At 38.3% G+C, this 23696-nt stretch overlaps 6 protein-coding genes and 2 non-coding genes across 18 annotated transcripts; 6 read left to right on the top strand and 2 right to left on the bottom strand.

Annotated features, from left to right (window-relative positions):
* Nucleotides 1-2116: 2116 nt before the first annotated feature.
* LOC103855351 (protein ANTHESIS POMOTING FACTOR 1) lies at nucleotides 2117-4426 on the top strand. 2 transcript variants are annotated; one of them, XM_009132320.3, is made up of 11 exons: nucleotides 2117-2367; nucleotides 2441-2535; nucleotides 2607-2707; nucleotides 2816-2916; nucleotides 3026-3092; nucleotides 3183-3282; nucleotides 3359-3472; nucleotides 3556-3693; nucleotides 3786-3870; nucleotides 3956-4005; nucleotides 4087-4426. In XM_009132320.3, the coding sequence occupies exons 1-11, from the start codon at nucleotides 2361-2363 to the stop codon at nucleotides 4234-4236; spliced, it is 1008 nt and encodes a 335-aa protein (XP_009130568.1). In that variant the 5' UTR covers nucleotides 2117-2360; the 3' UTR covers nucleotides 4237-4426. The 2 variants fall into 2 exon arrangements, with proteins under 2 accessions (XP_009130568.1, XP_009130569.1); XM_009132321.3 differs by having other exon boundaries at nucleotides 2174-2367; nucleotides 2444-2535; nucleotides 4087-4349.
* A 540-nt stretch (nucleotides 4427-4966) lies between these two features.
* LOC103855350 (dehydrin Rab18-like) lies at nucleotides 4967-9367 on the top strand. The gene is made up of 3 exons (XM_009132319.2): nucleotides 4967-5279; nucleotides 8702-8868; nucleotides 8962-9367. Exons 1-3 carry the CDS (start codon nucleotides 5090-5092, stop codon nucleotides 9184-9186), a joined length of 582 nt encoding a protein of 193 aa, XP_009130567.1. The 5' UTR covers nucleotides 4967-5089; the 3' UTR covers nucleotides 9187-9367.
* Nucleotides 9368-13030: 3663 nt separating this feature from the next.
* LOC103855349 (folate transporter 1, chloroplastic) lies at nucleotides 13031-15067 on the top strand. 9 transcript variants are annotated; one of them, XM_009132317.3, is made up of 10 exons: nucleotides 13070-13382; nucleotides 13446-13516; nucleotides 13586-13662; nucleotides 13743-13839; nucleotides 13921-14014; nucleotides 14097-14170; nucleotides 14254-14364; nucleotides 14464-14556; nucleotides 14633-14700; nucleotides 14787-15067. In XM_009132317.3, the coding sequence occupies exons 1-10, from the start codon at nucleotides 13274-13276 to the stop codon at nucleotides 14917-14919; spliced, it is 927 nt and encodes a 308-aa protein (XP_009130565.1). In that variant the 5' UTR covers nucleotides 13070-13273; the 3' UTR covers nucleotides 14920-15067. The 9 variants fall into 9 exon arrangements, 6 of the variants coding, with proteins under 6 accessions (XP_033141405.1, XP_009130565.1, XP_033141406.1 ...); XM_009132318.3 differs by having other exon boundaries at nucleotides 13096-13382; nucleotides 14257-14364; XM_033285516.1 differs by having other exon boundaries at nucleotides 13103-13336.
* A 400-nt stretch (nucleotides 15068-15467) lies between these two features.
* LOC103855348 (GDP-mannose 4,6 dehydratase 1) lies at nucleotides 15468-18329 on the bottom strand. The gene is made up of 2 exons (XM_009132316.3): nucleotides 18178-18329; nucleotides 15468-16829 (listed from the first exon to the last, which is right to left on the bottom strand). The coding sequence occupies exon 2, from the start codon at nucleotides 16729-16731 to the stop codon at nucleotides 15664-15666; it is 1068 nt and encodes a 355-aa protein (XP_009130564.1). The 5' UTR covers nucleotides 16732-16829; nucleotides 18178-18329; the 3' UTR covers nucleotides 15468-15663.
* Nucleotides 18330-18414: 85 nt separating this feature from the next.
* LOC103855347 (lipid phosphate phosphatase epsilon 2, chloroplastic) lies at nucleotides 18415-21211 on the top strand. 2 transcript variants are annotated; one of them, XM_009132314.3, is made up of 3 exons: nucleotides 18415-18708; nucleotides 18774-18990; nucleotides 19080-21211. In XM_009132314.3, the coding sequence occupies exons 1-3, from the start codon at nucleotides 18460-18462 to the stop codon at nucleotides 19262-19264; spliced, it is 651 nt and encodes a 216-aa protein (XP_009130562.1). In that variant the 5' UTR covers nucleotides 18415-18459; the 3' UTR covers nucleotides 19265-21211. The 2 variants fall into 2 exon arrangements, with proteins under 2 accessions (XP_009130562.1, XP_033141409.1); XM_033285518.1 differs by having other exon boundaries at nucleotides 18774-19441.
* On the bottom strand, nucleotides 20146-20219 carry TRNAN-GUU. The gene has a single exon. It is a non-coding gene; the product is annotated as a tRNA-Asn (tRNA).
* Nucleotides 21212-21785: 574 nt separating the features above from the next.
* TRNAI-AAU lies at nucleotides 21786-21859 on the top strand. Its single transcript has one exon. It is a non-coding gene; the product is annotated as a tRNA-Ile (tRNA).
* Nucleotides 21860-22031: 172 nt separating this feature from the next.
* Nucleotides 22032-23682, top strand: LOC103855346 (oxygen-evolving enhancer protein 1-1, chloroplastic). The gene is made up of 3 exons (XM_009132313.1): nucleotides 22032-22373; nucleotides 22647-22940; nucleotides 23047-23682. The coding sequence occupies exons 1-3, from the start codon at nucleotides 22131-22133 to the stop codon at nucleotides 23506-23508; spliced, it is 999 nt and encodes a 332-aa protein (XP_009130561.1). The 5' UTR covers nucleotides 22032-22130; the 3' UTR covers nucleotides 23509-23682.
* The last annotated feature ends 14 nt before the right edge of the window (nucleotides 23683-23696 follow it).

The raw sequence follows: 23696 nt of genomic DNA, 5'->3' as shown, positions 1-23696 counted from the left end.
AAGTTCAGAAAATTCTTTAGATACAGCCTGTATTTCGTTGAGCTCCGAGTCCAACACAGGCCAATCTTTCTCCTTTTGAATAAGCATAACCAGTTGTTCACAGTCGATTGAAAGACCATCTCTCTGTGTCTAAACTTCAGTATCACTTGCATTGCCCATAGCAAACCTTCAGCTTCCGCTTACAGTGGTGATTTGGTGCGTGTATATCGGTCCTTACTCCAAACAGCATTGGAAAGTCACCATCCATTAACACAAAGCCAAGTCAAGATATGTCTCTTTCATTTATCCAGGATGTCTAGCAGGAGCGTTTCTTTGCGAAAGAACAGTTGTGTCCGTTACCTCAACTCCCATGTCAATCTCCATAATCTTGTCTACACGTTGAGTTATCCTCCAACACTATGCTTCAATTTTATTCGCTAATGGGAAAAACATAATTCCTACGACACTATTAATGATTGTTTTTTTTGTTAGACCGATACGGCAAACTTATGTTTTATTTAACAAAACTCTTATTTTAATTTTGTATTAAAGAATCAATTATATTTTATATTATCCATAATTTTAGTAAATTTACTTATTTGTCATGTTTTTATTAGGTTTTCGCTAAATCACTGATTTATTATTTATTTTTAGCTAAGTCACTAATTTATTAATTTAAAAATACCCTTAATTAATATTATATATATATATATTAAAAATGAATTTTTTATTAGTAATATTAAATTTCTATTTTATATTAAAATTTAGTTAGTTATTCTTATTTGTCATATTTTATTAGGTTTTAGACTTTTAGATAGGTTATTGATTTATTATTAATTTCTAACTGATTCGCTAATGTGTTAATTAAAAGAATACCCTTAATGAATTTTATATATAATTAAAAACGAATTTTATTTTAATCATATAAAATTTATATGTTATATTAATATTAAATAAATGATTTTAAAATAATATAATAAAATTATCAAAAAATTTTAAAATAAGATAATTCTTATTTATATTTTGTAGCTATCTGAAAACAATAATTTTATTATAAAAGTTAAAAAGATACAAAAAATTATAATTAAATATTATTCAAGAAAAAAACATTTATATAAAGATATTTTCTAAACTATTTCTAAGATATGAGTGTTTTAAAAAATTTAACACGGGATGTTTAGAACACGGGATTATGCTTATGAGAGAGTGGCTCGGGAATGGGCTTCGAGATGGGTCGTCATGAGAGAAAGGTAAATGGGGGAGACGGCGATTAGGTTATTCAGAGGATGAGAAAGCTGTGTGCGCTTTGGCTTGAGTCTCAACAATACGTAGATTAGGGTTAATGGGCTGGGCTGGGATAAAGTGAATTATCAGATTGATGGGATTAATGGGCTGGGCTGGGTGAAAGTGAATTATCTGAGTTTGGCTTCACTTCGGCTGATGGCGCAAAACAAAAATACGGAGTCGGAGAATGAGTTAGCGCACAGGAAGCCCGATCGTGATTTTAATTTGAAGCCTAATCTGGCAGTGACGTGGCAATTTGATTGGCCCTGATTAGTTTGAGCATGTGGCTAGCTTTAGGAAGCTTAAAAATAGTCCCTTTTATATAGTGGGAATCCTTTATTTTATTTCACAGAAATGTCAAACGCGAGCGGCTCTTGGCTGAGTCTTTATTCAGTTCAAAATGACTACTATACCCTTCCCTATGACTTTAGTCAGTCCCCCGTATATGCCTTTTGGTCTTGGACTACTGTGGAAACAAAGTTGTGGTGGACATATGAATTCCTCGGAGAGAGTAGAGTCACTCAGGCTGGAGGATAATTAACAATAGAAAAATGCTGTGTGTTCGGTTTTCTCCCACAACTACTAGCTAATAATTAACAGAAAAATGCTGTGAGAATCAAATTACAGCTGGAATCTATCTTTCTTTTGTCGCCCTCCACCCATTAAAATAGGACCTGGTGGAATGCCACGTGACGATCCCATAGCCTCCTCCACCTGGTCGTCTGGTGACACAAAAACTCTTATTTCAATGTGTTGTGTGTGATGGAAAGAGCTTCGCAGGGACTCGATTTGTGGACGATGATGCGAAAGAGCAACCAAAAGGAAAACATCATGGAAATCTCATTTTCATATATGTTATCAAGGTTGTGCATTATTATCTCATAAGTAAATGCTAACCCGGTGGATGGTGTAAGTCAAAAATGATGGGCGGTCTCAGTCTCCTAAGGCCTGTTATTTGGAAGGCCCACTTGGATGTTGAAATTATATGGGCCTCATATTTATTGGTCAACCAATAGTGAAGAAGATAATACCCCCAAATCGAGAAGAGCTCGGCGGGGGATATTGTTGTTAGGGCGAGTTGAGCTGAGCGATCAGCAATGATTGGTGAGTGTCTCTGTCAATGAGATAATCGGGTGGGGCGGTTTAACGAGAGTATAATTTTGTTGATTGTGGGCAGGAGGGGGGCAAGCGGAGAGAGAGGAACGAGTAGCGTTGGAAATAAGTGAAGAATTAGTAAGGAGCATGGAACCTGGCGCTGTTTTCAGAGACTATGTAAGTTTTCTGAAACTGAAAGGGTTGTTGTTGTTGTTGTTGATTTGTTTTGATTTGGAAAAGCTGCGCAGAATTGCAGGATCAGCTCGATTGACTTTAACAAAAATTCGAGTTATATGGTGACGGCAAGCGACGATGACTCCATTCGTCTCTACGATGTTGCTACCGCTACGTGAGTTGTTGATTTATATATATATATATATATTCCCCAACTTTAACTTTGGTTTGGTGTTGAATGAGTATGTAATAATATAACAGTCTCTTTATGATATGTGATTAGATGCCTGAAGACGATTAACAGCAAAAAGTATGGGGTTGATCTTGTTTGCTTCACTTCACATCCTACCACTGTCATCTACTCTTCCCGTAACGGCTGGGACGGTAAAAGCGAGCGAGCACTCTTTCTTCCTCCACACTATTATTTTTATTATTATGTATTGAATGATTGCCTAACAATCTCTCCCTCCCTCTTCTGGTCCGGTCTGGTTAGACTCTCTGCGCCTTCTCTCTTTGCACGATAACAAGTATTTGCGCTACTTCAAAGGACATCACGACAGGTTTTCCATTCTTCCATTCTTCTTCTTTAACTGGACTAGCCTAGCCTAGCCTAGTAGGGGTTAACTTCTTCTTCTTTTTCTTCCACATAGAGTTGTCTCGCTTAGCTTGTGTTCTGCTGGTGAATCCTTCATCTCCGGTTCTCTTGATCGAACTGTTTTGCTTTGGGATCAAAGGGTCGAGAAATGCCAGGTTCGGGTTCATTATTATCCTCTCTCTTCTTCTTTGACCTTGTTAGTACTATCTACCTAACTGGTCATTTGGTTAGGGTCTCTTACGTGTCCAAGGAAGGCCTGCTGCAGCTTATGATGATCAAGGTTTAGTCTTTGCTATTGCCTTTGGTGGCTTCATAAGATTGTTTGATTCCCGTATGTACCATAAGGTTTCTTTCTTAAATCATTCCATCCTCCTGCTCTGTCTTTTCATTTTGACTCTGTAATCCCTTTCTCTGTTTTGCTTGGATAGGGGCCTTTTGAAATATTTTCCGTTGGTGGTGATCTTTCTGAGGCAAACGTTGTCAAATTTAGTAATGATGGAAGGCGCATGCTGCTTACCACCATGGGCGGCCATATTCATGTGCTTGATTCTTTTCGTGGAACACTCGTACGCCCTTCCCCTCTCCTATCTTCTCATGACCGACATATACTAATGTATCTGGCCTGACTATTTTCCTTTTTTCTTTTTCTGCATTGCAGCTATCCACATATAGTGTGAAACCAGTGGCTGAAGAATCTACTTTGGATGCAACCTTCAGTCCTGAAGGGATGCATGTTGTTTCAGGTTAGCCCTGAGATTCTAATGATGCATTCACACTTGCTCTTTGTAAAATAAAAATAAAAACTAACTCTGTTTCATTGTTGGGTAGGTTCAGGAGATGGTAGTACCCATGCATGGAGTGTGAGGAGCGGAAAACAGGTTGGATTAGAAATGCTTGTTCCCTGGAAATTTCATTCAGATATGATTTGGTGTTAATTCAGGATTCGTGCATGTGTGTAGGTTCAGAGTTGGATGGGTGGTCATGGGAGTGAAGCTCCTCCAGTAATAAAATGGGCTCCAGGAAGTCCCATGTTTGTCACAGGCTCATCGGAGCTTGCTTTTGTTATCCCTGACTTATCTAAATTGTCAGCTTATGCCAATCGGAAATAGGAGATGGCACTTAGGACGACTCTCACAAGCTCTAGGCTCCCTCTGAGTTATTGTTTAGCACGTCTGTAACTTATTGCTTGGCTCTTTTTTCTTTGTATTATCTTGTTAAATATTGAGGAGACCCTATCGATAGAAAATCCCCGAGTATTTTCTAAATCTTATTTGTGTAGTAATCTACAAGTTTGATTTACATCCTGTCCCCCAACACCCCCATTGTGAAATGAATTAAATTCAGGGGTTGTATAATACTAGGCTCGCAAGCTATTTGACAGAATCTTAATAAGGCCCAAACTCATAAAGAAAGCTAAAGAAGAAGAAAAGGTCCACTAAGCCCAATATTTTATATCCAAGAGGCAAGTTTCTTCGGATACACCCAATCTTCTTATTCCTTCCAAGGCTTGTATGTATGAAGCTACTGGCTACATCAAGACAAGACAAGACGCATCGTCTTTCAAGGATAAGGATAGCACATCTACGATATTTTGCTTTCCACTTTATTATTATTCAGCAGCACTGTGTCATGGATTGTTACGAACACGTACGTACGTACTCGACTTTGAAAAAATATCCATCCGGTTTCTTTTATTTATATGGTTTGGACTTTGTATCGACACGTGTCTAGCAGCATCATGCCGACATTTGCTATTGTGCCACGTGTCGCTTTCACATGACGATTCACTAATTTAAGAGTTGATCAATATCTAAAACCGGACTATAAATGTACCTTCCATGAGCTTAACAAACCTTCATCAATCAACTCAATATCCAAGTATCTCATCACATCAAACAGAAAGAAAAGTGTTTAATTTTAGCTAGCTGAAAGTGTTTGCTTTAGAAAGGTGAAAAGAAGAAGATGGCTTCTTACCAGAACCGACCAGGAGCTCAGGCTACTGATGAGTACGGAAACCCCATCCAGCAGTTGGACGAGTATGGAAACCCGATTGGCGGTGGAGGATACGGGACAGCTGGTGGTGGCCTTGGAGCGACCGGAGGAGGAGGTTATGGGACTGCAGGTGGAGGATACGGCGGAGGTGCCACCGGTGGGACTGTTAAGTATGAAGACGCGATCTACTGAATATACTCTTTATTATAAACGTGATACGAGCTACAACAAGGGAGACACTCTCATAACGAGTACTCCTCTACTCTCATGTCGAGTAGCTACTTAGCTCATACGCTAAAGTACAATATTGTAATTCTCGATAACCCCAAATGACTTAGTACGTTCCTATTTATATCAATCCCGTGTAACGGCTTTTCCCTCCTTCAATCTGTAACAGCCTCCACGTCATCATCCCCTGCTTGACTCTTCTTCTCTTCTCCTTTCTTCTTCCATCTCCTCCTCTCATATGTATATTTGTACTTATCAATACTCCCCCCATTGAGAGCAAGCTTGCCCTCAAGCTTGTAAGTTGGAAAAGATGCTTGAAACTCCTGTAACATCATCCAAGAATTATCGTGCTCCTCACGGTTTTTCCAACGCACTAACAACTCCACCTCATTCCCCTCGTTACAACGTGACGCTAATATCTCTTCAGGTTCCCACAAAAGATTTTCCAGATCCGTATACGAAGGTGGAAGCTGCTGCAACACCTGATCATGACCCAAAGCAGCTTTCAATTGCGAAATGTGAAATACCGGATGGATCTTCGATTCTGCTGGCAGCTTAAGACGATACGCAACCTTGCCAATCCTTTCCAAAATCTGATACGGACCAAAGAACTTTGCTGCCAACTTCTGACAATATCGTCGAACCACGGTGTGCTGACGGAAAGGTTTAAGCTTTAGATAAACCAAATCACCGACTGCAAAAACAACATCACGGCGGTGCTTATCAGCCTGCACTTTCATCAACTGTTGAGCCCGAACCAGATGATGCTTTACTTGTACTAACATCGCATCTCTTTCTTTAAGAGCCACCTCCAAATCAAAATTAGATGTCGACCCTTCTTCGAAACGAATGAGAGGTGGTGGTTCCCTACCATAAACTACCTGAAATGGAGTAGCCTTAAGCGATGTATGGAACGAAGTATTATACCAGAGTTCTGTCCATGACAGATACTTAAACCAAGTCTTTGGATGACCAGAAGCGAAGCAACGAAGGTATGTCTCCACACAACGGTTTAGAACCTCAGTCTGACCGTCCGTCTGCGGATGAAATGCCGTACTATACTTCAACTTTGTACCCGATAATCGAAACAAGTCTTTCCAAAAGGTACTAAGAAAAATCCGGTCTCGATCTGAGACTATTGTCTTAGGAAAGCCGTGATGCTTGACAATCTCCAACATGAATTTAGAAGCCACGTCTGCCGCTGTAAAAGGATGCTTGAGACCCACAAAATGTCCATACTTACTCAATCTGTCCACTACTACCATGATGACATTATGACCTTGAGAAGTTGGCAATCCTTCCACAAAATCCATTGAAATATCCTCCCAAATCTGCTGAGGGATCGGAAGTGGCTGCAGAAGACCCGCAGGAGAAAGAGTAGAATATTTGTGTGTTTGACAAACACTACACTCTTGAACATACTGTTGAACCCGTTTAAACAACCCCTCCCAATGAAACATAGATTGAACTCTCTTGACTGTTTTCAATACTCCAGAATGACCCCCAAGCTGGCTGTCATGACATTCCGAAATGATCAAAGGAATAAACCGTGATTGCTTTGGAATGACGAGCCGCTTCTTATACCACAATCTGTTATTCAGAATCTTGTAATGTTTGTTCATCATTTTTCCCTCTGCTACTAACATCTGTAAACGCTTTAACGCTTCATCCCCATCAATCTCAGCATATAAATCTTGTAACTGAATCACGCCCGGAACTGTCAAGGACAATAGCAGAGAACTTAACTCCTGAGTTTCCAAATTCTCAATTCTTGAAAGACCATCTGCTGTTTTGTTTTGACTGCCCGGTTTGTAACATATCTCAAAGTCGAAACCAAGTAACTTTGTTAACCATTTCTGATATTCCATATTGACCTCCTTCTGCTCCAACAAATACTTAAGACTTCGTTGGTCTGTATGAACCACAAAATGACGTCCAATCAGGTAATGCTTCCATTTCAACACTGCCAATACCACAGCCATGAGTTCTCTCTCGTAAGCTGGTTTCAATCGTTCGCGAGCTGTAAAACCATGACTGAAGTACGCTATTGGTCGACGATCCTGCATTAAAACTGCGCCCACGCCAAACCCTGATGCATCTGTTTCAACCACAAATTTTTTGTCGAAGTCTGGTAACGCTAGCACCGGTGTAGTGATCATCGCATGTTTCAGCCTGTCAAAAGCCCCTTGTGCTGTTGTAGACCACTCAAACCCATCCTTCTTTAATAATTCCGTCAAAGGTCGAGCAATAGTGCCATAACTCTTCACATAGTTTCTATAATATCCAGTGAGACCAAGAAACCCCCGCAGTTGTTTGACAGATCGTGGTGTCGGCCACTCCCTCATTGTGCTTGTTTTCGCTGAATCAGTGGCGACCCCTTCTTTCGATATGATGTGCCCCAAATAATCCACCTGCTGTACTCCAAACGAACATTTCTTCTTGTTCGCAAGCAACCTCTGTTCAGCCAATATTTGCAACACCACTTTCAAATGTTCTACGTGCTCCTCCATACTTCTGCTATAGACCAGCACGTCATCAAAGAAAACAAGGATGAAATTGCGTAGAAACTTCTTAAAAATTGAGTTCATGAGAGCCTGAAATGTCGCAGGTGCATTTGTAAGTCCAAAGGGCATTACCAGGAACTCATAATGACCTTCAACCGTTCTAAATGCTGTCTTCGCTATGTCTTCTTCTTTCATCCGGATTTGATGATAACCCGCGCGAAGATCCAATTTAGAGAAGACCGATGCTCCATGTAACTCATCTAGTAGTTGATCAATAACCGGAATAGGAAATCTATCCGGAATTGTCACCTGATTCAATGCTCTGTAATCAATGCAAAACCGCCAAGACCCATCCTTTTTCTTAACCAGTAACACTGGGCTTGAAAATGGACTAATACTGACTCTGATAATACCCGCTTCCAGCATCTCTGTTACCATCTTCTCCATCACAACCTTCGTGGCATGCGGATAACGGTAGGGTCGTACAGATATGGCGGTGACTCCTGGTTTAAGGTTGATAGTATGATTGATAAGTACAAATATACATATGAGAGGAGGAGATGGAAGAAGAAAGGAGAAGAGAAGAAGAGTCAAGCAGGGGATGATGACGTGGAGGTTGTTACAGATTGAAGGAGGGAAAAGCCGTTACACGGGATTGATATAAATAGGAACGTACTAAGTCATTTGGGGTTATCGAGAATTACAATATTGTACTTTAGCGTATGAGCTAAGTAGCTACTCGACATGAGAGTAGAGGAGTACTCGTTATGAGAGTGTCTCCCTTGTTGTAGCTCGTATCACGTTTATAATAAAGAGTATATTCAGTAGATCGCGTCTTCATACTTAACAGGGACTTACGGGACAGGTGGCGAAGGATACGGGACAGGAACTGGAGCCTTGGGAGCAGGCGCAGGTGGAAGGCACCACGGCCAACAGCAACTCCATGAGGAAAGTGGTGGTGGGAGGGGCTTGGGAGGAATGCTTCACCGCTCTGGATCCGGATCTAGCTCTAGCTCGGTACGTTACACCAAATATATAATATTAACATGCGTACGTGTCTTAATTAATGTGGCCTAGTCTTGTATTAACAAGTGTCCGACATAATGACAGGAGGATGATGGGCAAGGTGGGAGGAGGAAGAAGAAGGGAATAACTGATAAGATTAAGGAAAAGTTGCCAGGCCATCATGATCAGTCTTCTGGTCAATCTCAAGGGATGGGAATGGGAACTACCACTGGTTATGATGCTGGAGGCTACGGTGGTGAGCGCCACGAGAAGAAGGGGATGATGGAAAAGATCAAGGAAAAGCTTCCCGGTGGTGGTGGTCATCATTAAGCAACTATACTACATAAACTTGTATACCAGATAAATAAAAATAAAGAAGGGCTCTTAACGCAGTGTGTTTTCTACATGTGTACGTCCTGAGATGTGTTATGGGCATCTGGCTCTTTTTATGTTCTTGAGACATGTATCAGTACTTTCAATATCTATAAATCTACTTCCTTGTTAAACTTAATGTATGTTATCGCTCCTTGGCGATATCGTCTATCGGGAATAACTGTTGTCCGAGAAAACCTAATTATTAATAGGTTAAAGTGTTCCCGTTTCCGAGCTAGCTCGGTGCACGCTTCCCCACTCCCCAATGTATAGGGCTTTTTCTGCACCGAATGATAATTGGTTCTTGGGGCAGTCGCGAACTTGAGCCTGTCATATATTGTGTTCTTTCATTTGCAAATGTAAACGAACGAATTAGGGGTGGGCGTTCGGGTTCGGGTCAGGTATTTCGGATTATCGGATATTTCGGTATAGAGGTTTAGAATCCGTTCGGGTATTTCTGTATTTCGGGTCAGGTTCGGTATTTTTAGTTCGGATTCAGTTATTTTGGATCGGGTTCGGATATTTAGATTTTGAAAAAAAATATATTAAAATTTTTATTTCTCAAGTTTGTTGTATTTAAAAATATAACTTTCAGTTAACTAATTTTTTATTTTTAATAGATTGAATGGTTAATATATTTGGACATAACATTTTAAAACTAAAAATGCATTAATTTAGTTACTTTTTTTTTTAATTTTGGATGTAACTTTTTGTTAATTTTTGAAATAAAAAACTTGATATGCATTTTAAGTGAGTAGCAAATCATTTTTTCCGTAATTGTATGTATATCATATGAACTTAAAGTATGTGTAGTATCAATATAAATATTTTATATAAAATGAGAGATATAAACTAGAAATATAAAGTTAATTATACATATGTTCGGTTATCTTCGGATATCCATTCGGGTTCGGGTATCCAATCTCTCCTTATTCAATACCCGTTCGGGTATTTTGCTACTTCAGATATCGGGTAAAGTGCCTACCCCCTAGAACGAATTAAGTTAAGTGATGAAACCAACTGTTTGAAACGTCCACATATATAAGCTGTTTGGTCATGTTTTCAAATGTTAATTGGTTCGCTACTAAGACAAACGGAAAAATTAGATTATTTGGTTTTGTAAAAGGGAGAGCAGTTGAATGGGTTTTGTCATTATCCACTTATGTCTTTGTCGTACTCTGGGAACCGTATCAATTTGTACACATGTAGAAAATACTCTAGAGCATATGATTAACTGGACTTTTAATTTGGATTTCTTAACTTATGTTTTGACATTTTTTAGCTATAGTATAGCTCACACTTAAAATTCTCAATAATCATGCTCTTAAAACACCATTAACGCATGTGTTTACTGTGTTTCTTAACGTGGAGGGTCCACACAAGCATTAAAAACCGGTTACAAAAGCTACCAAATAAGAAATGACTTTGCAGTGTTTTTTTTTATTGTTCGCGGGCCCTACTGACACGTGGTGACCCGCGATTGGTTCTTTTTTTAAAAATTTTTTTAATCAGAGAGTAAAAAATTAAGAAATCTGTTTTAGATTTTTTGCGATAAAGATACTCTTATATCTCTTATTTAAAAGATGTTTCTTAGCTTTTTTAGTTCTTATATCTCTTTGAGATTGTTATCACTTTGCTTGCACAATAGTTAGCGTTGTCTTTTTTTATTGTGGTTCTAGGATTAAAGTCAACCATATGATCTATACTATTATTTGCAAAATAAATTTTAGCAACAAAGCTCTCACGTTAAAAGTTAAAGCGGTTAATATCTATATTACACTTAATGGATATATATATATATATAATTAACTATATAATCAAAAATGAATTTTTTATTTATAATATTTTTTTTTTCAAAAAGATAATTTTTACATTGTGTTGTTATCTTAAAACATATTTTTCAGTTATAAAAAGATATAACACTATTTATAATAATTAACCGTACAAACATCTCGGTTTTGGAATAAGATTTGACTAAATGCCATTGCATTTCTATCTTATTTACAAATATGCAATTTCACTTAAAATAAAAAAAATTAAATTAATTAATTACAATGAATTGTTATTTTTTTGCTGAAATTAAAAATACAAACTGTAATATATAGTATATATAAATCTGCTACAATACAATTTTCAAGAAAACCAAATATCATAAAATTAATAATAATTCATAAAAATTTACTGTAAAAAAATTAAATTATTTTTAAATAAATAAACAAAAAATCAATAGGTTAATATATGAATATTACAATTACATAAAATTGCATCAAATTATCAAATTATAAATATAATATTACGTACAGATAAAAAATTATTATCAAATATCTATATTATAATATAATATATTCTACACTAAATATATTTTACAAAACATAAAAATATAAATAGACATTTTATAAAATAAATAGTTTATAAATTTACATTGAACGCAAGTTAAATCCAACATCCGCAAGATCTAGAGTATTAAATTTGCAACGTGCATCTATTCTATTAAAAATGAAGCATTTTTGAAAAATCTACTTAAAAATGTTGTTTGGACCCTTTCATTAACTAACAATATTTTTGGTCTTACCATAATAATTGACTAATAATATATTACTTTATATTTCTCTAATAATAATTTAGTCACTTCTATATATCTTTGTTTTTTTTTTGAACTGAGCTATATCTCTTTGTTAGACTTATTAAAATCAAATATCTTACAATACGTATAACACCAACTTATTTGATTTTAATAAGTCCAACAAAGATTTATGGAAAACAGAAGTTGGAGCCCTGATACCTTTTGATAAAACAAAATATCTTACCATATGTATAACACCAACTTATTTTGATTTTAATAAGTCCATTCACCAACCAATAAGTTTAAAACCAAACATATTGTTAATTTTGGAGTAAACATATCGATTTACTATACGTACTGATATATATATATTATTGTATTCTAATGTTTGTGGAATATTTATACAAACAAGTTAAAAAGTAATGATATAATATTTATACAAACAAGTAAAAAAAAAAGATCTAATAAATTTTAAAATACGAGTCGGTTTAAATCCATAACTTAAATACCCGTAAAATTCATATAATTTTCAGGTATGTAACTGATTCGATTAGGTTTGGGTATCTAAAACCCAAAGTACCAGTAAGCCTGAAAACTACCTGAGACTCCAAATAAATACCCAAATAAATATACGAAAAGCCCGTATTTTAACCTAAATCATGAATCGAAAAATTAAAAATACTTAAAATTTAATTTCTATACCCAAAATATATTTTAAAATTGGAATTTTACCCAAACCTGAAACAATAACCAAAAACCCAAACCTAAAATTTAAAAGAATATCCAAATTTCAAACATATACGAAATACCCATACATACCTAATATACTAAAAAGATCCGATTAATTTGGGTACCTGATCGGGTTTCGGGTATGATCCGGACCAGATCAAAACCTGTGGATCTTAAAAAATAACCAATAGATACTTTATCCTGGACTCGAACCAAACCTATATTTTCAAGTCGGTCTTGGTTTGTGTTTTTGGTCCAGATAAAATATACAGACCAAAAGAATTAAATAAAAATGTACACACAAAATCTTAAATAAACTTATTTATGAATTATATAATTTTACAAAATTTATCTGCCTCAATATAATAATATTTTGTAACATAATAATGTACAACAATCTACAAATATTAATTCATATCAAATTGTTTATACTTTTAGAAAAACCCGCGCTTTCTAAGCGCGGGTCAAATCTAGTTGATCATTATGATGATATATTTTTTTTAAGCAATGTAAAAGTATTGGGCGATTAATGGGAATAAATAACAAAGGTAAGGATGGGGCTTTTAATTGTAGGTGTTGTTGGGCCTCGGAAAGCATAAATGGGCTTTAAAGCTTCACAAATCTGAGACGGGAACTCAAGGAAGCGTCGGAGAGTAAAGCGGAGGAGGACTCCGGATCTATCTCTCTCTCTCATCAGCCATTTACTTGCGACTCATTTGAGCTCTGTAGGCCAATCGCGTGCAGGTTGATGGTATGGTGGCGCCATCATGGCAGTGGGAAAATGCCACAGCGGGGGCAGTCGCAGGATTCGCAACAGTAGCTGCTATGCACCCTCTTGATGTTGTCCGTACTAGATTCCAAGGTCTGATTTCTTTTTCCACTCCCACAGTAAAAAAAAAAGAAACTAGATTTTTGTCTGAAACAGTGAACGACGGTAGAGGGTTCCCGACGTACAAGAACACAGCTCACGCTCTCTTCACCATTGGCCGTCTCGAGGTATGCTTTAACCATCTTCTTCTCATGCATTCACGTTTCTGAATTGAAGCTACATTTTCTCTGGTGTAGGGTCTGAGAGGCCTTTATGCAGGTTTCTTCCCTGCTGTAATCGGTTCCACTCTCTCATGGAGCTTATACTTCTTCTTGTGAGTTGTCTCCTCTTTCCTCTCTTTTACAATCCCCACCCCAAGCTCTCTCTCTCTCTGAAACAAATACATCTCTCTAGTTATGGAAGAGCGAAAGAGAGATACGCTAGAGGCAGGGACGATGAGAAACTCACCCCTCCCCTTCACCTTGCTTCTGCCGCTGAATCTGGAGCCTTGGTTTGTTATTACTAACTCACACCCCCCCTTAAAAACATCTATTTATTTTTTTTTTATCTCAACCTTATGATACACTTTCAGGTCTGTTTATGCACGAATCCTATTTGGCTTGTCAAGACAAGGTTACAGCTTCAGACACCTCTTCATCAAACCCCACCCTACTCCGGCCTATTAGGTCTCCACATATGCTTCCTTAACAAACTCACTTTTTCCATTCTTCTTTTCTTTTCTTAATTTTTGTTGGTGAATTTTTGCAGATGCCTTTAGAACCATAATGAAAGAGGAAGGACCCAGGGCGCTCTACAAGGGTATTGTCCCTGGCCTTGTACTGGTTAGTCACTCACTCACTTTCCTTTTGCTTTTACAAATAGTTTCATATTTTGGAAGGGTTTGATCCTGATTTAGTTTCTTCAGCAGGTTTCTCATGGTGCTATTCAGTTCACAGCGTATGAGGAACTCCGTAAAGTCATTGTCGATATGAAAGAGAAGAGAAGAAAATCCGAATCCACACCTGATAATTTATTGGTACAGACTTCTTCTTCTTCTTCTTACACTGTGATTATTTGGCAATGTAGGAGGACCAAGTCATCTTTTTTGGCATTTCTTTTTATTTTTTATATGTAGAACTCGGCGGATTATGCTGCACTGGGAGGCTCCTCCAAAGTCGCAGCAGTTCTTCTTACATATCCTTTTCAAGTTATTAGAGCACGATTACAGGTAAATTGCTTCAACCTCTTCTTAACTCTAGCAGTATTTGAGGTGTGACTGTCATAGACATTCCTCTATTGTTCAGCAAAGACCTAGTACTAACGGAATCCCAAGATATATAGACAGCTTACATGTCATCAGAGAAACCGCGAGGTCAGAGAAGAGCATATATCTATTCTTGGTCTTGATTGTATCTGAAGATAACATATACTATTATCTTTCTTGCCTTCACGGTGCAGATTCGAGGGTCTCAGAGGTTTCTACAGGGGACTAACAGCTAATCTATTAAAAAATGTGCCTGCTTCTTCCAGCACGTTCATCGTCTACGAAAACGTTCTGAAATTGCTTAAACAACCTCCTCCAACGAGATAGGACCCATCATCTTCTTCTTTTATCTTTTTTCCCTTGGGATTGGGGGGAATACATGTTTGCTTTTTGTATTCCTATGAAACAGCTTTGTCTCGTCTTTGCTCAACAAAAAGCTTTTGTTTTCCTTATTCATCATACATCTCTCCCCATATCTAATACCTTTGCTCTTATTATATATCTCTCAAGGTCCCTATATTTATTGTTATACCAGACTGACTGAATTCTCCACTTTTCTTACGGGGACGTATTTTTAGTTCATGTGTTGCAGGTAAAGGAAGGTTGCTAAGTAACTGGCATACATCTTTCATGATTATTATGTAAAAATAATTGAGGGACCTTGATTCTTGGCGACACCCTTTGTTCTTGCTCCACCTGATTCGGTCAGTATAAACACTCACTACTACTAGTCTGTCTTTTAAACAGGAAGTATAAGAGTCACAACCATATATAAATTTGGTGAGTCGAAATCCCACTAGATTGTTATGATTTTTGCATTGATGAAAGATGCTGCTACTTTTTAGTTGAGTTGCATAATCGCGAAGCCGTTGTTGTGATGTAGAAAAAGATATTCATATATTTTATTCGCTTTGTTTGCTAATGATACAAAATCCACAGTGAATGATGTTTAACAACATTTGTAAACAAGAAAATAGTAAAACAACAAACGGAAAAAACATGAAATAAAACACAGATAATAATGATAACTCTTATTTTTTTTTGGGGGCAGGCAGCTGCTTGGAATGGAGATTAAGGTTGCTGCTGAGCGTCAATGTAACCAGCATCGACGAGCACTTTCTCCCTCTTAGCCGTCTCCAGATCTTCATCCACCATCATCTTGACCAGCTGCTCGAACCCAACCTTGGGCTTCCACTTCAACAACTCCTTTGCCTTGCTCGCATCTCCTTTGAGATTGTCAACCTCCGTAGGCCTGAAGTACCTCTTGTCTATCTCCACGTGGTCTTTCCAGTTGAGGCCGAGGTACCCGAAGGAGACGTCCAGAAACTCCTCGACGGTGTGCGACTCCTCAGTAGCCACCACATAGTCATCTGGTTTCTCCTGCTGCAGCATCAGCCACATTGCCTCCACGTAGTCCCCTGCGAACCCCCAGTCTCTGGAGGCCTGTATGTTCCCGAGGAAGAGCTTCGTCTGCAGCCCGACCTTGATCCTCCCCAAGGCCCGTGTTATCTTCCGAGTCACGAAGTTCTCGCCTCGGCGGGGTGACTCGTGGTTGAACAGGATCCCGTTGCAGGCGTACAGGCCGTATGCTTCTCTGTAATTGACGGTGTACCAGTGAGCCGCGACTTTGGAGGCAGCATAGGGAGATCTCGGGTGAAACGGCGTCGTCTCAGACTGCGGAGGAGGAGTTGACCCGAACATCTCCGAGGATCCGGCCTGGTAGTACTTGACGGTGCGGCCATTGTCAGCCATGTGAGACCTGAGAGCCTCCAGGAGGCGGAGAGCTCCAGTAGCGACCACGTCAGCAGTGTAGTCAGGGATCTCGAAGGAGACGGCGACGTGGGACTGAGCAGCAAGGTTGTAGACCTCGTCGGGCTTGATGACGTCGAGCCAACGGCGGAGGGAGGAGGCATCAGAGAGATCGGCGTAGTGGAGCTTCATGAGGGCTTTGGTGGCATTGTGGGGATCCACGTAGATATGGTTGATTCGCTGCGTGTTGTAGTTTGAGGATCGTCGGATCAGGCCGTGCACTTGGTACCCTTTTCCGAGCAGGAACTCCGTCAGGTATGATCCGTCCTGTCCAGTGATCCCGGTGACCAACGCAACCTTCCTTGGCTCCGACGCAATGGGAGTGGCCATAGCTTCGGATCTGGATCAGAAGAAATGTTTTTTGTGAGAGGTGAGGTGCACGACAAGCGCCTTGTGTTTGATTTTGTTAAAAGCTCCAACGTGTTGTATCTATCTTATTAAAACTCAAGTACAAAATTGGAGTGTTTGGAGACTTGAATAGGATTATTAAAAAATTTAGAGTGTTTGGAAACATGGATTGCAGTCCTTTAAAAAAAATATTTTTGTTTGAAAACAAGGATAGTAGTATTAAGAAAAAAAGTAATGGGCTTATGTTTTTTAAAAAAATTGAAAGTTATCTAGACCACTTTTAAAATATACCAAAATGGGTCAATCTAATTGCCTAAATTTTTATTTTTCTAAACTAACCATAAAACAAAATTTAAACTTTATATACATATTGCAAATCAAAATAATAATTCAAATTTGATTTATATCAAAAATTGATTCAAAAATATACATATATTCAAAAATGGATTTTTACTAAACTATTTTTCAATAACCATTATAAAAAAATATTGTCAATATATATAAGAAAAATATAATACAAAACCAAATTTGAAATACCAACTCAAATTATGGTTTTTATATTTCATATTAAGTTTTAAAAATATAATATATGTAATTATTTATATGATGGTATGTATAAAATACTATTAATTATATGATGATACATATAAAATACGACTAATTATATGATGATAAAATACGATATATAATAATGACTAGGGATGGGCTTTTGGGTACCCATACGGGTTTGGTTCTGATCGGTTTGTATTTCGGGTTTTCGGGGTCAAAGATTTCAGCCTTATTAGAATGTTTCTAAATTTTGGTTTGAGTTCGATTTGGATCTTTGCGGGTTTGGTTTGGGTTTGGATAACTAATTTAAATTATTTTTAAAGTCTTAAATCATTATATATTTTAAATTTCTCAAAATGTATAAATAAAATAATATATTACGTATAAATTTGAATAACATATGTCATAATACTTAAGCTTAACATATCAATTGGTTTTATTTAAAATTTTGGATACGGAATCAATAATTATTTTAAGTATTTTTGGTGATTTGAGTATACTTTAACTATTTCAGATATTTACTTTTGACTATCTATATATATTTTCAAGTATTTAAACAAATTTAAAAGTATCATTTTTGATGTTTTATATACGTTAAATCTAAAAATAATTAATATATATAAGTATATAAATCTATTTTTAGATAAATTCGGATACCCAAATACTTCGGTTCGGATCAGATTCGGTTCTCTAAATAACAAAATTTTGAATAATTAGAATGTTTAATCAATTTATGTTCGGGTTTGGTACTATATTTTTGGATCAGTATCGGTTATGTTCCTCGGATTCATTTTTCCAAATCCTAATAATTACAAGAAAAACAAATATCAACATATTTTTCAAATATACATCCGCGCGCCTGCGCGGGTCAAAATCTAGTTATATTTATAGAAGCAAAGAGGGTTGATTTGGTAACTTGGTAGGTGAATATGTAAGGCTACGTAAAGTTGTACTTGTTTGGCAGATGGCCGGCAAGCGTTGACAAATTGCGATTAGTTTTATGATTTGTATTGAGCAAAGAAAAGCGGAAGCAGAGGCCCACTATTTACAAAACCCATTTAGGTTTTTCTGCAAAAGAGGCCCATAATTACAGTGCCTAGTACTAATGGGCTTAGATAGAAGCTGAAAGTAACCAATCTCTCCCTGAAATTGTTTTGGGATATGGCAGCAGCGTCAGCGTCATCTCTTGCTCTCTTCCACAAACCCACCTGCAGTTTCTATTTGGGCCCGAGCTCAATCTTCCTCTGCTCTTTCTCTGCTCCTCCTCCTAAAACTATGGCCGATCTAGTCAAAACCCATGCTTGGAGAGACATAGACGGGGAAGAAGGGTTTCAGGCGTTGGAGCAAGAGGGTTTTAGTCCGTCCAACGATTTGGTCTCCGGTGGGATCAACGCCGTCGCTAATCGTCTGGTTTGTATTCGAATTCTCTGATAAATATGTTTAGATGTAAATGAAATACAAAAGTGTGTACACAGAGCAAATGGGTGGTAGCTGCTGTGTTTGGATCGGTTCTGCTTCTACGACATGATGGTGCAGCCTTGTGGGCTGTCATTGGCTCCGTTTCCAATTCCGCCCTTTCCGTAGCTCTCAAACGCATCCTTAACCAACAGAGACCTGTTGCAACTCTGCGTTCTGACCCTGGGATGCCTTCTTCTCATGCTCAGTCCATTTCTTTCATCTCTCTCTTCTCTGGTAACACTCTCTCTCTCTCACCCTTTCCCATCTCTCTTTCTCTCATCCTTGCTTTGGCTTCTTACTTTGTATGGTTGAGGGTTTCCCAGAAGCTTCACACCGCCAGTCAAGTGGTGGTGGGTGCAATCGTGGGCTCTGTTTACTCCACCTTGTGGCACATAACCTGGAACTCACTTGTTCTCCAGCCTTTCGCCTCATCATTCTCCGTACAAGTAGCTGTATTTACGGTTGCTGCTGCATCTGCTCTGGGTTTTGCAGTTTATGTGCTACTTAACTGGTTCAAAGATGACAAAGAAAATATAAGTAGAGGGTTATAAAACCATTCCTTTGTTTCCCATTTCACTCCATTACCACTTTGTCTTCTGTTTCTCGTCACAAAACGTTAATTATTATTTTTAATGTATAAAACGAAACCAATAGAGAAGCAAGTGCTGCTTGCTTTATATGAGCATGTGAAAAGCCAGAGGCCAGCCTCAATGCGAGAAATGTCTGATCCAAACATTTTATTAGAGAGAAAAACAAGAGTTTGCGGAAGCAAGCAAGCAACTGAATGCAGTAATAAGATTGGAGCTTAAGCCTAGGAATAAGTAAGCAAATAGAGCTAAGATACTAGATATAGTGATTTTTAAGGAAGTCTGGTCTCTAATGAATACTGACAGAAAACAAAAGAAAAACGAATCACAATCAAATGAGTGGAAAGATCCAAATCAAGACGTACGCTGTTCTCGGAAGTGATTTTTGCCTTGGAGGCGACAGCCGAGCCGATCAAGTGCTTGACCTGTTTCCCGGATCCAGAATCCTACGCTGTACAATGCTCTCCCCATCTTCTTCGATGATTTAATTAAATTAAATCTCCCAATTTGAGGGTTTTCGCCGGAGGAAGAAGAAGTACGTAGTCCTTTCACGGTTTCCTTGGTTTACTCCTCAATATGCCGGTTATTAGCCGGTTTGTGTTACTTTTTTTAACAAGCCTCCATCTACAACTGCATTTTCCAACTACAAGTATTACTCATGAAGTAGGCACATCACAATTTCTGAAATGGAAGTGTTCGGACAAATTTACTTTGTGTTTTTGATCGCCCAAGCCATTATCAAACTGCTATTCATTAGGGCCATCAAGATAGACTCCTAAATTCAGTTGACCAAAAGAAAAAACGCTAGAGAGAGGGGTCGAACCTCTGACCTTGTGGTTAACAGCCACACGCTCTAACCAACTGAGCTACTCCAGCTTCTTTCACAGAATGTTTATACTATATTCAAATTTATATCGAACCGGCAAATCACAATAAGAGTTTCTGATTACTTTTTAAACTCTAGTTATAATGCTTGTGATTTTAGGGGCTGCTCGATACAGTTGTGATGAGTTAGTTAAAAGCCTCAACACAAACACGTTTTATTATTTTCATCATATTCAAGAAATTTAACAATTGGAGTTTTCTATATTATGAATAAGGTAACTGAGTGAAAATTGCTAAAAAAAAATACTTTTACTAATGTAAAAGTAAACGTTGAAAGAAAAATGTAAAAATAGACTAAAAAGTAATATTAGAGGTTTCAACTAGATTTCCAATTAATTTAATTCAATGGCATGTTGTTAAGTATATATATGTAGGTGATCTCTTATTATGAGAAACGAAATAGAAACAATAATGTGGTCTAGATCAAAAGTGAAGCTGCCAAGAGATTTGCTCCTATTTTGGAGAAAGAGACAGCAAACACTAGTGAAATGGAATGGCTTCGTTACACAGAGACAATACACCAAATCACAATGTTGATTACTGGATTGGAGCTTACCAACGAACAAGCCAAGGAGCTGAAGAGAAAGATGTCTGGAGAAACCTATCAGTATGCCAACTCCAAGCATTGAACGTGAGAACAGATCAGTGGTGCACCGTGACACTTATTGAGAAATCAGAAGATAGGTTGATCTTGGACTGGACCCATTCCACCGACTGTCAGGTTGAGAAAACGTTTGACTTTGATTTCAGTAATAGCTTCTGGAAGGATGATGATCACACCGGATGTGATAGAAGTTCTATGCAACGAGATAGTCTAGTAACTAGAAGTGTCAACCATACCACCATTAATTAGGCTTGGTTGCTAGCTACGAAAAGATTATATTATATGTTTTTATTTTATTTTATCTAAAGATAAACATATGCTAATTATAATATATGGTTGTATTTTATTTCATATATGGATAAACAATATGTTGTTTTAAGGATTTTTTTTCAGATTAATTAGGAGAGGTGGTAGGATGTTGAGATTTGTGGAAGTTTAGTTGGTCGAGGTTAAATCACCAATCCGAACTATTCGAACAAAATTGATGTCATGTATTGTGGAAGATTTTTTGGACATGACATGTTGCTAAATCACCAATCCAAACAAAATTTTCGAAACCGTTCAAATTAAAAAAAAAAAAAAAAAATTATTTCTGACATGAACAATAACTGTTGTTTTTATCCAATCTCTTCAGGGGGTATTAGCAAAACGCTTTACTTCCTGACGCAAAGAGACTGCAGATTATGCTGCTCAACCAATAGCTCGTCAAAATTAGGAGATTTAGAGCTGTGCTGCTTCAACTTGATGAAGAGATGATGCAACACGAGCCACCTCTGATATCGAACTTGGCGCTAGGAAAACCGGTGGTTCAGTCAACTTAAGCTGCTCAAGGGCTTCCAAGCTTCAGTCCCTTACAGCGGTCGTAGATTAAACACCCGAACGTAGCAAACCGTTGCTTCCTTGGATTGCTTTTCTCAAGGAAGATGTAATTAACAATTTTTGTAAGCATCGAAGAACCATTGGCTCAGTTGGTTAGAGCGTTGTGCTAATAACGCGAAGGTCGCAGGTTCGAAACCTGCATGGGCCATTTGAGTTTTTTTTTAATTAATTAATGCAACAATTGTATATGTCAGCATCAGTGAGTGAGACCGTATCCATATCACCACTTAGCATTCGGACACGTGGCAAGAGAAGAAACCAGTAACTCCGATTCCCACAAAACAAACCAATGAAAATTCTCGCCTTATCCCAAATCTTATCTCTCTCTCTCTCCTAACGAATGTTACTACTGTTTTAGGTCTTTCCTCTGCTTCGGATCAGGACAACCATTAAACATTTTTTTGAGAGACTTTGTGGCCATGGCTGCCTCTCTCCAATCCGCCTCTACGTTCCTTCAGGCCGCTAAAATCTCCACCGCTCCTTCACGCGGCAGTGCTCACCTCCGGTCGACTCAGACAGTCGGGAAATCTTTCGGACTAGAAACATCCTCTGCTCGCCTCACATGTTCCTTCCAATCTGACTTCAAGGACTTGGCCGGTAAATGCTCCGACGCTGTCAAAATCGCTGGATTCGCTCTCGCAACCTCTGCTCTCGTCGTCTCGGTAACTTCCTCCTATCACCGGTTCTTCCATATAAGTTTATTACGAACTGTTAATAACAGTTTCTAACAATGCATCGAACTTGCCACCTTGAAAGTAGTACACTAAACCAATAGCATTTTAAGATTATCACAACAGAATATTAGAATGCGTTATATTCACAATCTTCGTGTATCATTAGTACCAAATTGGTACATGATACGATTTTACGAATTGGAAAGCTTATTGGGATCACAATTAAGTTGAAATTGTTATGTGTTTGTGGTGTAATGAAAGGGAGCAAGTGCAGAGGGAGCTCCGAAGAGACTGACTTACGACGAGATTCAGAGCAAGACTTACATGGAAGTTAAGGGAACTGGAACGGCCAACCAGTGCCCAACTATTGACGGTGGCTCCGAGACTTTCTCCTTCAAACCCGGAAAGTACGCTGGCAAGAAGTTCTGCTTCGAGCCTACTTCCTTCACCGTCAAGGCTGAGAGTGTTAGCAAGAATGCGCCTCCTGATTTCCAGAACACCAAGCTCATGACCCGTCTCACCTACACTCTTGACGAGATCGAAGGCCCCTTCGAGGTTTTTCTTTTTCTTTTTTTTCTTTTTGCTTCCACCGCAAGAAACTGTCTGTTTTATTGGTTACGAATAGGGTTTGTGATTCTTTTTATAATCGGTTCTCGAGCAGGTTTCTTCTGACGGAAGCGTTAACTTCAAGGAAGAAGACGGCATCGACTACGCTGCTGTCACTGTCCAGCTTCCAGGAGGCGAGCGTGTGCCATTCCTCTTCACCGTCAAGCAGCTTGACGCCTCTGGCAAACCAGACAACTTCTCTGGCAAATTCTTAGTCCCTTCATACCGTGGCTCCTCCTTCTTGGACCCTAAGGGCCGTGGTGGTTCCACAGGATATGACAACGCCGTTGCATTGCCAGCTGGAGGCAGAGGTGACGAAGAGGAGCTTTCAAAAGAGAACGTGAAGAACACGGCAGCTTCGGTGGGAGAGATCACTTTGAAAGTGACCAAGAGCAAACCCGAGACAGGAGAAGTGATCGGAGTGTTCGAAAGTCTTCAGCCGTCGGATACTGACTTGGGTGCCAAGGTACCTAAGGATGTGAAGATCCAAGGGGTGTGGTATGGTCAACTTGAGTGATCATGTTATCATATCTAAACATCTTCTCTTTGTATTTGATTACAATGAGTACATCTTTTGATGTTTCTTCTTCTTCTATTATAAAAAAATGCACATGCCCTAAATCTTAAGTTTTTTTTGTATCCATATATAGTCCTCTATTTAACTTTAATCATATGGTCTAATAATGGTAAGTTATGATGAGTTAT

This window comes from Brassica rapa, chromosome A02, assembly GCF_000309985.2.
Source record: "Brassica rapa cultivar Chiifu-401-42 chromosome A02, CAAS_Brap_v3.01, whole genome shotgun sequence".
In the NCBI taxonomy this organism is placed as follows: Eukaryota; Viridiplantae; Streptophyta; class Magnoliopsida; order Brassicales; family Brassicaceae; genus Brassica; species Brassica rapa.
The sequence above is the reverse complement of the archived record's forward strand: the minus strand, read 5'-3'. Positions and strand labels throughout refer to the sequence as shown.

Excerpts from the sequence above, each read along its gene's own strand:
- LOC103855346 (XM_009132313.1), top strand. The coding sequence starts at position 22,131 with ATGGCTGCCTCTCTCCAATCCGCCTCTACGTTCCTTCAGGCCGCTAAA. Across the intron at positions 22,374-22,646 it reads CCTCTGCTCTCGTCGTCTCG|GGAGCAAGTGCAGAGGGAGC; the intron begins GTAACTTCCTCC and ends GTGTAATGAAAG. Across the intron at positions 22,941-23,046 it reads AGATCGAAGGCCCCTTCGAG|GTTTCTTCTGACGGAAGCGT; the intron begins GTTTTTCTTTTT and ends GTTCTCGAGCAG.
- LOC103855347 (XM_033285518.1), top strand. The coding sequence starts at position 18,460 with ATGGCAGCAGCGTCAGCGTCATCTCTTGCTCTCTTCCACAAACCCACC. Across the intron at positions 18,709-18,773 it reads ACGCCGTCGCTAATCGTCTG|AGCAAATGGGTGGTAGCTGC; the intron begins GTTTGTATTCGA and ends GTGTGTACACAG.
- LOC103855348 (XM_009132316.3), bottom strand. The coding sequence starts at position 16,731 with ATGGCCACTCCCATTGCGTCGGAGCCAAGGAAGGTTGCGTTGGTCACC.
- LOC103855349 (XM_033285514.1), top strand. The coding sequence starts at position 13,274 with ATGGTGGCGCCATCATGGCAGTGGGAAAATGCCACAGCGGGGGCAGTC. Across the intron at positions 14,171-14,253 it reads TTGTCCCTGGCCTTGTACTG|CAGGTTTCTCATGGTGCTAT; the intron begins GTTAGTCACTCA and ends TAGTTTCTTCAG. Across the intron at positions 14,365-14,463 it reads CCACACCTGATAATTTATTG|AACTCGGCGGATTATGCTGC; the intron begins GTACAGACTTCT and ends TTTTATATGTAG.
- LOC103855351 (XM_009132320.3), top strand. Across the intron at positions 3,473-3,555 it reads ATTCCCGTATGTACCATAAG|GGGCCTTTTGAAATATTTTC; the intron begins GTTTCTTTCTTA and ends TTGCTTGGATAG. Across the intron at positions 3,694-3,785 it reads ATTCTTTTCGTGGAACACTC|CTATCCACATATAGTGTGAA; the intron begins GTACGCCCTTCC and ends TCTGCATTGCAG.
- LOC103855350 (XM_009132319.2), top strand. The coding sequence starts at position 5,090 with ATGGCTTCTTACCAGAACCGACCAGGAGCTCAGGCTACTGATGAGTAC. Across the intron at positions 5,280-8,701 it reads CGGCGGAGGTGCCACCGGTG|GGACTTACGGGACAGGTGGC; the intron begins GGACTGTTAAGT and ends CATACTTAACAG. Across the intron at positions 8,869-8,961 it reads CCGGATCTAGCTCTAGCTCG|GAGGATGATGGGCAAGGTGG; the intron begins GTACGTTACACC and ends ACATAATGACAG.